This window comes from Strongylocentrotus purpuratus, unplaced genomic scaffold (genome assembly GCF_000002235.5).
Source record: "Strongylocentrotus purpuratus isolate Spur 01 unplaced genomic scaffold, Spur_5.0 spur5_scaffold_6, whole genome shotgun sequence".
NCBI lineage: Eukaryota > Metazoa > Echinodermata > Echinoidea > Camarodonta > Strongylocentrotidae > Strongylocentrotus > Strongylocentrotus purpuratus.
In genome coordinates, this window is record NW_022145612.1 from 6,427,888 (window position 1) to 6,440,017 (window position 12,130).

The 12,130-nt window shown below is 38.2% G+C and overlaps 1 protein-coding gene across 1 annotated transcript; it reads left to right on the forward strand.

The window, feature by feature from the left end:
- Window positions 1-5,030: 5,030 nt before the first annotated feature.
- On the forward strand, window positions 5,031-11,997 carry LOC115919315. The gene is made up of 3 exons (XM_030972793.1): window positions 5,031-5,190; window positions 5,558-5,715; window positions 11,714-11,997. Exons 1-3 carry the CDS (start codon window positions 5,140-5,142, stop codon window positions 11,841-11,843), a joined length of 339 nt encoding a protein of 112 aa, XP_030828653.1. The 5' UTR covers window positions 5,031-5,139; the 3' UTR covers window positions 11,844-11,997.
- The last annotated feature ends 133 nt before the right edge of the window (window positions 11,998-12,130 follow it).

The following is a 12,130-nucleotide window of genomic DNA, read 5'->3' on the forward strand; positions in this document are numbered from 1 at the left end:
TTACCAATCATGTGAAAGAATATGTTTTGACCAATACATGATGATAAAAAATTTGCCGGGAAACCCCCTACTAATTCATATATTTGGTAAATTTGTTTCTCTCATGGTCTGTGAGAGATATAAGGTAGTCCCATATACATCTTTCTGTGTATAGTGCTTGTAACTTTACGAACAATGGGCCAAATTTCTTATCATTTTGATGATTCCAGAACCTTGCAGATGCTAGATGCTAGATGATCAACCTTTTCTGATCGATTCCACAACGTTTCTTTCACAATGCAATCGCATGACCATAACTGGTCTTTACCTTTAATAGATTTTTCATATTTGTCGAAATCTTTTAAGTAAAATCAAGATTACAGATCGAAGGCAAGATACACCGAGATAACTCCCTTCGATTTCAGATTGGCAGTTACCACACCTACATGACGTCATAGTGCTGACCCCGTTTTAAGCATTCTTTCTTCGATATCGGGGGGGGGGGGGGCAAGCAAACGGGGCAAGGGCCACTTACCAAATCTGCAGTACATTATTTTGGCAGACACCTCTCTGGCGTAAGCAGAGACACGCCCCATTTTATGTTGAAGGGGGAAGGGGCTGGTGTTGAGTACTTTTCCTTTTTATGCAAAAAGTTGTAGGTCAGAAAAACTTGAATTAAAATGTTTCGGTTCATCTGTCATACGATTAAGATTATGCTTTGTCCAGCAGAATTATACATAACAAAGAAGTGTATTGGAATGAAAAGTATACATTAGTTGATCATTTGATCTGCCATGATTTTTGTTTTCACTCTTTCTTTTTTTTTGTTTTTTTTTTTGCTGTCGTCTTAATGTTGTTTTTGTATTGGTCATGTTTGTAGCCAAGATTGATGTTTTTTCTTCTTCATTGAATAGCCTTTCAAGAAAAAAAAACAAGAAAATCATAAGCCCTCATGAGAGAAATCATATTCTAAGAAATCTTCACCAAAGGTATGAAGATTTGAAAATATAGGAATTCTGGCATCGCATAAATGTTAGTGATTTGTTGTTGCATGCATGGGCCTGCTCCTTCTTGTACTTGTTCTCTTCATTTTTTTGCGAGATTAGCGGAAATTTGTATCTGTCCTGTTTAGTTGTCCTGCGAATGAAATATTTAGTCCGCGTTTCTAATGAATACAGCAACATAATGAGTGCTTTGGTCAGTTTGGGTAGAAAAGCCATACTAACAAAAAAAAATCTCCACTAATGAACATGTACTTCAATTTTTATTTTTAAAAACATAGAACGCTGTTGCCAATAAAGTTTGAACAAGTTGTTTCTTACATCTGCTTTATGAAATGATTGTGACATTATGGTTTATTCTTGATGATGTAGAGTTTATAATATATCTGCTCGGAACTTTATTGAAATTATCTAAAACTCAGATTAATCAATAACGTTCTGAGAAGATATAAACTGCATCTATGAAGATTAAATCATATTGTCATAACCATTTCATGAAAACAGGTAAGGAAAACTATTTCGACTTAATGGGCAACAGTGTACTAGGTTATTATACTTAATTGTGTGACGTCAATTAATTCTGATTGACGACGCCGTGTTGTGCCCAAAACAATTAGGCGAAACCAAATAAAAAGAAATAGAGATTTTTAGATAAGCTTTGCTTATAAGAAGGGTAAATAATGACTACCGGTCCGCCGCACCTTTGGTAATCATCGTATCCATCTTCGAGTACCGACATAAACCAGGATGACCCGAATGAATTGAAACACACCTCAAATCTTCAAGTCAAACATGACTACAAGGCACTTTGCTCAAAATAATTAACCAATTTACGTTTAACGATACACTCTACAAACTGAAATGAAATGTCAAATCTCGAATAAGGGCCGAGAAGTGATTTTTAAAAAAATTTCAGATGCTTGTACATGCTGGATTAAACCTTTATAGTGTTTGATCCACCATGTTTAAAGTTGTAATCTACCACTACTATAAAAAGTAGTCACTCTTCGGCCCTATAAAAAGTTGATCATGGGTGTCGATCCGGGGGGGGGGGGAGGGTATATACCCCCCCCCTAATATTTCAAGTGGGGGATGGCCTGTACAATCATCCCCCCCCCAATAATTCACCATACAAAATTTAAAAAAATGAAGAGAAAAATTAATGATGAGAGCCCGATGAGAGTAGTTAATGGTTATTACTCGCAAGATGACCATCAATATACACATTTTGCTATATCATTTTCATAATACATACGTAAATGAGACAACCGTATATGAGACAAGAATAAAATGAATTCTGATGAATTGATGAATGTATTCAATTTATTCAATCAACAGCCACATAGAAATGCAGTGCGCCAAATGCAAAGCCGCAGCGTTAAAAAGCAACGAACTAAATGTTAAGCGCGAAGCACAAAAGTGCAAAAAAAGGAGTAGAGAGTGGAAGAGAGAGATAATAAGAGGCAGAGAGGATACAGGCGCGTAGCCAGGGGGAGGTGGGGGCGGTCGCCCCCCCCCCCCCCCAAAAAAACGCCAGCCCCCCAAAAAAGGAAAGAGAGAGAAAAAAAGAAAGGAAGAGGACGTAGAAAGAAAAAGGATTAAGTGTCGAGAACGGTACGACGAATCGTCTTCTTTCTCTAATAATGTAATCAAACCTCAAAGCTTCCGCGCTTTGCGCGGGAAGGGGGGGGGGGAATGAATTCAGACAAGGATTAAGAGTCGAGAACGGTACAACGAATCGTCTTCTTTCTCTAAAAATTAAATGAAACGTCAAAGCTTGCGCGCTACGCGCGGAGGAAGCTGAACTTGATTCAAACAAGGATTAAGAGTCGAGAACGGTTCAACGAATTGGCTACTTTCTCTAATAATTTAATGAAACGTCAAAGCTTCCGCGCTTCGCGCGGGACGGGGGGAAACCCCACTCCCTGCACCCATCCCCCTAGGGAGCGCGCTTCGCGCGCTCTGTAAGTGATTCCCCTGCTCACAACCGCCCCCTAAAAAAAAATCCTCGCTATGCGCTTGAGAGGATAATAACCCAGGTAGTAAGCCCATGTGGGACCCACATGGGTCCCATATTCTCTGAAATGTTATCTTTATTGAGGGTGACTTAATAACTTGGAAGGGAGGGAGTGCAAATTGCCACACGCTTCTACCTCTTGGTTGCTTTGTTCCATTGCCGAAAATATTTTGGCACCTATCACCCCCCCCCCCCCCCCAACCACGGATACAAATCGACACCGTTGTCGATTTAACATTTATGTTTTAAGGTGTACCCGTTACAAATCTCTGGTTCAAATATTAAGGCCCAATCTCGGAAAATGGCCATGACAATCGAATACAACTATTATGTCATCACTTAGTCAGAAAAGTGTAATCTTATTATGTACAACTATCTTATAACTCATGAAAACTATCTGTCCGCTTCTTTTAAAATGACGAAGTAATATTATATGGAAATATGCATGCATCAGGGGCGTACGCAGGATTTTTTCAAGGGGGGGGTTTTAAAATATTTTGCTCCCGAAAATTTGAAAATCGCGCCGGCCGAAAAGTCGCTCAGTGGGGGGGGGGGGGGGGGGGGGGGGGGGGGGGGGGGGTGGGGGGTAAGCGGACACTTTTTTTTTTTTTTTTTTGGTCTCAAAATTTCAAAATTTGACATTTTTTTACGTATGGGGGGGGGGGTAAGGTCACCTTATTTAGGTTAGCCGTGGGTATAATTTTTTTTTTTTTTTTTTTTTTTTTTTTTTTTAATAAAAAAAATTTTAAAAAAAAAAGCCAAAGGGGGGGGGTTTTTGGTTTTTTTAGGGGGTTTACATACATTAAAATACCAAAGGGGGGGGGGTTTGAACCCCCAAAACACACCCCCTGCGCACAACTTGGATTCTTTTTGGTCAGACAAACACTTTGTTATAGCATAGTCTGACACCCACGCATGCACTGTTTTATAGTCCTTTACTAATGTACCAAGTGATCTGACCGGGAGACCTACATGACATATACTCCCGTATAGATGATGATGATCATCATCATCATCATCACCATCATTGTCTCTTTGTTGCCAATCGTGAAGTGACCAAAGTCTGATTAAACTATTTTTTCTCCATTATATTCCAACCTTTTATTCATATACTTTCTGAAGAGAAAACATATTAACATGTGACACTCCATTCTCCTACCCATTCGTATAACAGCATCATTTAGCCCCCCCCCCCCCCCCCGGCTGCTATTGACTCAAGCTTTTATTCTTTTTAATCTTTAATTATTTTTTTTCATTTCAGCTGCTACATTTTATGTAAATCAGTTATATTATATATTATTATAGTTGCTAAATATATAACTCATTGCGGATGTAGTATCGAAAATATTATCGCTAGTGATATTCGTTTGTCTCGCAATGTATGGTCAACAAGGGACGTCGTGATCTTTTAGATTCCTTATTGACCACATTGCGAGACTTATATTATTATTATTATTGTTGTTTGAATATTTGGTTTGATTTTCAATAAAAGCGGAAACATCTGCTAGGAATAAAAGAAGCTCCGATATTACAATACTACGAATTCGTATAACTTTAAACCGCTTTGTACAGGTATGATGAGAAAAGTGTACTTCTCAGGAATGAATATACTTAAACACCCAGACAAAGCCTCCTCTGTACAAACTGCTGTTTTATCCATTTATGTAAACCACAACACGCGCTTTACAGCATCCATCCTCAATATATTCGACGCCACATCATCCCCGACCCCCTCCCCAAAATAGTAATTATAAATTGGCCATTGCCTTTGGGAGAACAGCTCATTACGAAGACTACGGATTCTGTTTTAATAGGAACGTCACTTATCCCGCTTTTATCTTACATTGAACTATTCTGTACCTTTAGATACAGGCATCTAATCAAATAATAAAGAGGAAATCTGTACCAGGTTGTAAGATCACTAAACTTTGATTGATATGATTAACTATTACACAATCCACCCATCTTATAGAGATAAGATCTACAGTTGGTTTAGATGAGATCGCAGGCCCAACCCTTGAAAAACTTTGAGGGGCGTAAGGTTTCTCTTAGTAGGTCCATGGTTTCAAAATCAGGATCCGCAGAGGCGTATCAATCTACACTCTTGACTGGAGTCTGGTAGGCATTCCAAATCAAGACGCCATGGAGTTAAAACGTGGATTCGTGCTCCCGCTCCTGATTCTTACGTCAGTGGTAAGTTAATGATGATGATGCAGATAGGCTCAGAGTATAGGGAATATACGAACATCATGACTAGACGAACCAAGTTTGTAACTGGTTATTTTCTTTTTTGTTCAATGGTTTTCAACCTTAATACGAAATTTTGACCAAAAAATGATTGACTTATTTCGGTTTTGCGACTTCATTTCAGCACCTGCAACCATACAATTACCCAAGACCCGTCCCACGACTTTTCCAAGACTTATAGACTACCAGCCACGGGCTAGAGGCAGCATATTCAGAAGATGTGCATATCCAAATTTGAGTAAAACTCAATTTTTAAAATAGGTCAAAACAGTAAGTTTTACCGAATATTTATGTCTGTTTATTTTTTTTGAAGGTCATAAAGGATGTATCGGCAACAGGAACGTTCGCCTTGGAGCTGCAAAATTACTTGGGGGATTTCAGGGACTTCAGCTATGATTGCTGCGACGAGGCGCCCATCGACTGCGGCGGGTGCGACATCGGATTTACGATCTGCCTCGATAACTTCCCAAGGTATGTTGCGTAGTTCGATGACGGAATCGTGGTCATAAGAGTGATAGTGTGATGACGGTTTAACCATGTATGTGTCACTTTAGCCATTATTTTGCCACATCGCTGGTCTGCCACGACTGCCGATTGGCACAAATATAAGTATTATAATTTTGTCTGTGTTTTGATAACATTTATAAAAAAAAACATAATGTACAATATTTTAAAATCGAGGAAATAAATTAGAAGAGTATTATTATTATTATTATTATTACTTTTACCGCGTTTTTCCCACGAGGCCCAAGGCGCTTACAGTGAATGAAAATAAAAATTAAATAAATACATAACTAGAAAAAAAACAACTACAAACTGCAAAAAAAGGAAGTGTTTTTAAGGCCTTTCTGAAAGTAATAACTGATGTAGACTGCCTGATTCTAAGTGGTAGATCATTCCAACATTTTGAAGCAGATACAGTAAATGTCCTATCACCGGCTAATGTGCGGGTAACTGAATATGTGAGACGGAGAGGATCACTGGCTGACCTCAATGCCCTGGCAGGTGTATATAAATTCAAACAGGTATCTAAAAATTGTGGAGCTGGATTATTGAATAGTTTGAAAACAAACAAGAGTAATTTAAAAATTATTCTTTGTTTCAAAGGAAGCCAGTGTAATGATCTCAAGAGTGGCTGAGATGGATGGTCCCTAGAAACCTGAAATATCAATCGGGCTGCCCAATTTTGTAGCCGTTGCACACGAATCAATTTAGTCGAGGAAATGGTAGAGAGAAGCCCATTACAATAATCACTACGGGATAGAACTAAAGAACACACCATTATGATTGGCAGACTAGTCAATAAACCTTCTGATTCCTGCAATATTCCTTAAATAAAAATAAGAATAAGCTGAATATTTCCTTTTAAAACAATATAGATGAAAGAAGAGTTTATATTACCAACTGAACATGATACGTTCTGACCGCGATCAGATTTTTTTGAAGATCTGGAGCATTACACAATCTATGAAAAAAGTATAAAAACATTGAATCATGATTGTTCACATTTTCATATATACTTAGTTAGGTTTTCCCGCCCAATTTCATCACATGCATCCGATTTAACGTTGCGATCATTCAATTTCGAGCGAATTTGAATGATCACCGAGATCAACATTAAAAAAACTATAGTTCATTCAATTTAATTGTATGAGCATGCGATTTTATGATTTTTCTCACATAAACGTGTAAAAAGCGCTTTCAAATAACTTCGAGTTAGTAAATTGAATGGATTTCTCTCTAAATTGAATGAAATACAAATTTAAAAGAAATGATATAAAATGAAATTAAATTCTCAAAGAATGAAAATGAACCATGAAAGCAGAGAGTTGACGAAAGCCGTTTTACCTTGTACTCCTATTCATGAAGTCGAATGCAACTCTGATGAAATTGGGCGGAAAAACCTATATTGATTTAATTTTGTTCCAAAACCAGGCTCATAGCCGGACCGTAGTCGGATCGTATAAGTCGATAGGATTCGGATGACAATGACAGAGATGATGACAATGATTTTTTCTTTCTTAAATGGCTCAGGGGCATGGAATAAATATGGTTCAAGGACAATTGTCCCTGGGCAATCACCCCCGGTCAATTGACAGTGGGACAATTACCCCACGGAACATTATCCCCCCAAAAGTCCCCCCCCCCCTGAGGACAACCACCCCCCCAACTACTCTCTGGAAAATGTATTAACCCCTGAAACAACAATCCTCTATGACAATCACCCCCCCCCAGGACAATAAGCCCCCCCCCCCCATGAAAATTACCCCTTGACAATCACACCCCTGCAAGGACGACTACCCCCCTCCCCGAAACAAACTCTGCTTTTATTAAAACCAACTTTCCCTTTAATGAACGAGGGGGGAATTTTCCGGGGGATTTTCGGGGGGTTATTGTCCGGGGGAGTTTTTCAGGGAGGTAATAATTATATTGTCCTGATACAAAGAAATACAGTTGAAAAGAACAAATTTATTTTACAGCAATAAACGAAAACCATAAGATTTTGGGAAATTATCCTTTGTAGCAAATAAAAAAGAAGTGAAAGTCTTATGCACTTTGATGGTGAAGGTTGGTTAAAAGGACATGGGAAAAGGCTATGAAAAAAATGAAGACATGCAAACATTTATTTCAAATGTTTTTGCTGATCACAGCAGATTTTACGAAATCCCTGTACATACAGGCGAGAAAGTGTCATAGTTTTATTTAAACTATTAATCGTTCTAGGAACCGACAATCCAGAAAGAATAAAAGAAGCAGTATGACATGCGATTTTTATTGATACTCAAAAGATTTCAATACAGTGTATATTAAATGTCTTCTTTATTCATTAATTATGATACTGTGCTTGAAATCCCATCAGATTTACTTATTTTGCTTTATACCATCACACACAACAGTTACTGCATAGTATGATGCCGAAGCAGTATCTTGGACCACGAAAAAATAAAAAACTTGAAGATAATCTCTGATAATGTATCTATTACAATGTACAGGGGTATATACCAATGTATAAAGCTTGACTTTTCTGCTTTGAGGTTTCCTTTGTAGGTGCCCATTTTTTTTCTCCAGAAAGCGTCCTTTTTGTCGGTGCCCCCCCCCCCCCCTCACTTTGAAAGACGCTCCGCATATAGCCTAGTTAGTTGGATGAATCCCATTCTTTTTGATAAGTTTCCAACAAGACTGTCGAAAGTCCTTGTTTACCGCAATATAAACGAAGAAATTGCTCGCGAAGTTGACGCCACGCAAGTGGTAGCTGAAAAATACTCCCCATTCTCCAACCGTTGACTGTTGTATAGATATGAATCTTGTTGGAGGAAGGTTTTCAAGGAAGGCTGATGGTAACAAGGTGACGATGTAGATGATGGTTGCCAAGAGCAACATCTTTGTCATGAACGTCATGTTTTTTTGGTTGATTCTGCCCTCTTGTGTCATGTACAGGCCGGTCCGATTCTGCGTTAGCACTTGTTTCGGTACCAGAATCTAGGTTTTCGGTGGTTGCTGGTGGATCTTAGACTGCGTGCAGGTTTTGTTCAACACTAGTTTGGATAGGCACCTTGGAGTTGCTGCGTTCTACTGCTCTGGGCTTCTTCACAGATTTCTGGCAATGAATGGTCTTGTCGTTGCCTTGTAGCATATGGACAGGGTGTTTCATTTGGTCCAGATTTGCCATCTTGAAGATTACCTGTTGTACTGACCCCAGCCAAGGATTCGACCCTCGATGAAACGGTGTTGATCGGTTCTTCTGGAGTCTGCCACTGTGGCAAACCTGCAGACGAGGTACGATGAGCAGCCATCACGCGACGGTGTTGCCTCATGGTCACCCAAATCCTGAAGTAGCACCACAAGCTAGTGGCCCCACAGAAGAACAAAAATATCATCACCACATTGCCTAGTATCCTCAACCACGCTATTCCGTCGTACATACATAACCTTATCGAAATATTCTTAGCAACTGCCTTAGTGTATAGAGCATAGTGGATATTTGTAACATAGCTTATGATCATGATAATAACAGATGCATATATGGCTCGCTTCTTAGATTTATTCCACTTGAACGGATGGCAAATTGCGTAGTAACGATCAATGGCAATCAATGCAGTAATGATGGTCTCCACAAAGACAGATGAACGACCGGTAAACCAAAGTGCAGAACAAAAATGATTACTCCGTGAACCAGGAACGAGTAGCCAACCGATTTGGACCAGGTACATCAAACAAGAACCGATATTGGATACGGCAAGTGTCATCACCCAAATGTCTACGGATATCTTCCTTCGGCGTTTGCCGAACACCAACAAATGAAGAAATTACTCGGAAGACCTGCCATACAGATCATCAAAATCCAGATGATATTAACAACAAGTAACGCGTCCATGGTTCAGCTTTTAGTGCTTATCAAATGAAAGAAATCGTTGAAACTTTAATAAAATTGAATAAGTTGTCCTGTAATGGCAACTATCCTGGCTGTGATTTCGTAAGCGCCTATCTCTGCATCACAATTGCTACTTAATTGTTAATCGTAGATGAACACTATTTCAGCTAGAAGCCTCAATAACTATCACGACTCGTTATTGCGATAAAATGAGTCTCTGGTTGATATTGTTCCAACGTCTGAAATAAAAAATAATACAGAGATTAGAGAGAGAGAGAGAGAGTAATGCAAGTTTGATAAGCTCACAGGCTTTTCGGAGCAGATGTTCATAATTTATAAACGTATTTCATCTTCGAATATTCATCTCCGAATGTTTTATTGATGTACATAAATTCAATTCATTAAAAACTGGCTAGTTCAAGATGTCCAAAAGATCGATGCATCATCGATGATCTAGTAGCAAATGAAAATCATAATAATAGTATTCAGTTTTTGGATAGCGCATAATCATGATAATAACACCGCAATGCGCTTTGGAAGAGCTTTGGATATATTACCATGGCCCTATATAATTATGGCAACAGTTAGCAGCGTACAGTGCATTTCAAGGAAAAATCCTATCAGAAACTCATTTATTTAAACTCACCTCGGTCGAATGAGGCAGCTCAAGATCAACGTCATCCAAAGGACTTTCTGTGATATGATTCAAATCCCGAACCTTGCAATCTGCAGTCCGGTGACTTATCCACGAGACCTCAACATCTCCAAATAAGAAGGCTGTTCATTATGCGAGAGCCTAGCCGAACATTTCACGATCACACATGGTGAACTCGAAAGCAGAAGAAGTCACAATTTTAAAATCTATTCATCTTTTTTTGTTCATGGAGTTTGAGAGCGAATCAACACGGAACCTTATATACGCTTTGTTTGTCAGAACTGTGACGTGGTAATCTTAAAATGTTTGTCCTGCATTTCAAACACCATGAAGCGCTCACAAATTCTGGAGGAATATGCAATTTTTGGCCATGTTTCATTTAATATGTATCCAAGTTTGCGTCACCAAGCTGAGACTTTCCGTAAATTTTCCCGTAGAAGACGCAGGCAAATATTTGCTTTAAAATTACCAGACCGTGATCTTAGCCCCAGTGACGCTGCCTTTGTATCTTCAAAGCATACATTGTTCAATCAATAATGTCACTTTCCGATACAATATTTTGTTATATCTCCTTAGTGCTTCTTACAAAATTCCGCTAAAGACGCCTAGACTTTAAACCTTGAAAGAAAAAGATCGGCAGTGCACGTTTGAATCGTTGATTCAAAATTTATTATGATTTCAGGAATTTGCACAAACGATGAATTGCGAGTACACACACGAAGTTTCGGCAAGAAATCCGACGTCCAATATGAATCTATAATAAAAGATTATGTTTAAAGATGGTCTAAAGTGCAATACTTTTATATTCAGTTAAACTTGATTATAGCCTCTCATTTGTGTTGACTCTAGCATTTCATCTATATTTCCAATTTTAGTTTTGCAATGAAGATTATAAAAGATATAAGGTATAAATGTTCACTGTTATTATTATTATTATTATAATGCAACACATGTTCCTAGACCACTGTCGTCCCCTTAAATTGTCCTGTTCAGGAGGGATATGATCTCAGTATGGATATGTTGATACAGAAAATGTGTCCCTCTCCTTACTTGATTATGATTTCGATTATTTTCGTGTGATTATTATGGCTACACATGTGTTTATTTATTGTGTTCAAGTGACCCCATTGAAGAACAGTGGTATTTTGTTAACGTCACTAAAATGGGCTATCCGCCATATCTATATATATTCATGTACTTATGATTTACCACTTACATTGTAACTTTGTATAAAAATAAACAAACGAACTAATAATGTATTATAAATTTAAAAAATATGTGAGACAGGACCTACAAGGAGACAAGAGTAGCAATTTTACTTTTTCGTATTCTTTTGTTTTGGAGGGGGCGCCTGAATTTTTTTGTTCTTTGTTTTGTTTTGGGGGTAACTACATAATATATCAATCGCCCAATAAATCCTTCTTTTTCCCGATATGACACAGCTCTGGACCATGTGACTATATGGATGTTTATACGGGACTGGTAGGAGAAGACATGTCGGCTATAAATTTCAGCTCCCTAGTCGGCAACACGACTAATCCCATCCTTTCACCTTCAACACATGGCCGGTAAGTTCAAGTCCAAATGGGGCACAATTTTAAATAATCTTCATCATAATTATGAACAAACGCTATGCTAATACTGATTAACATTTGTAGACTTTTTAATACTTATATTTCAGGTGTTCTGCATTAAGTCATCAAGTTTAGAAATATGATTCACTTACCATTCCAAACATATAGGACAATCTTTCCGGTTATCAAAATGTTTTTGCCCTAATTGCAGGTGATGAGGATGATCCAATTATAGATAAAATTTATTACAGTATCTGTTAAGAATGACTTTGATTTTACTTCTAC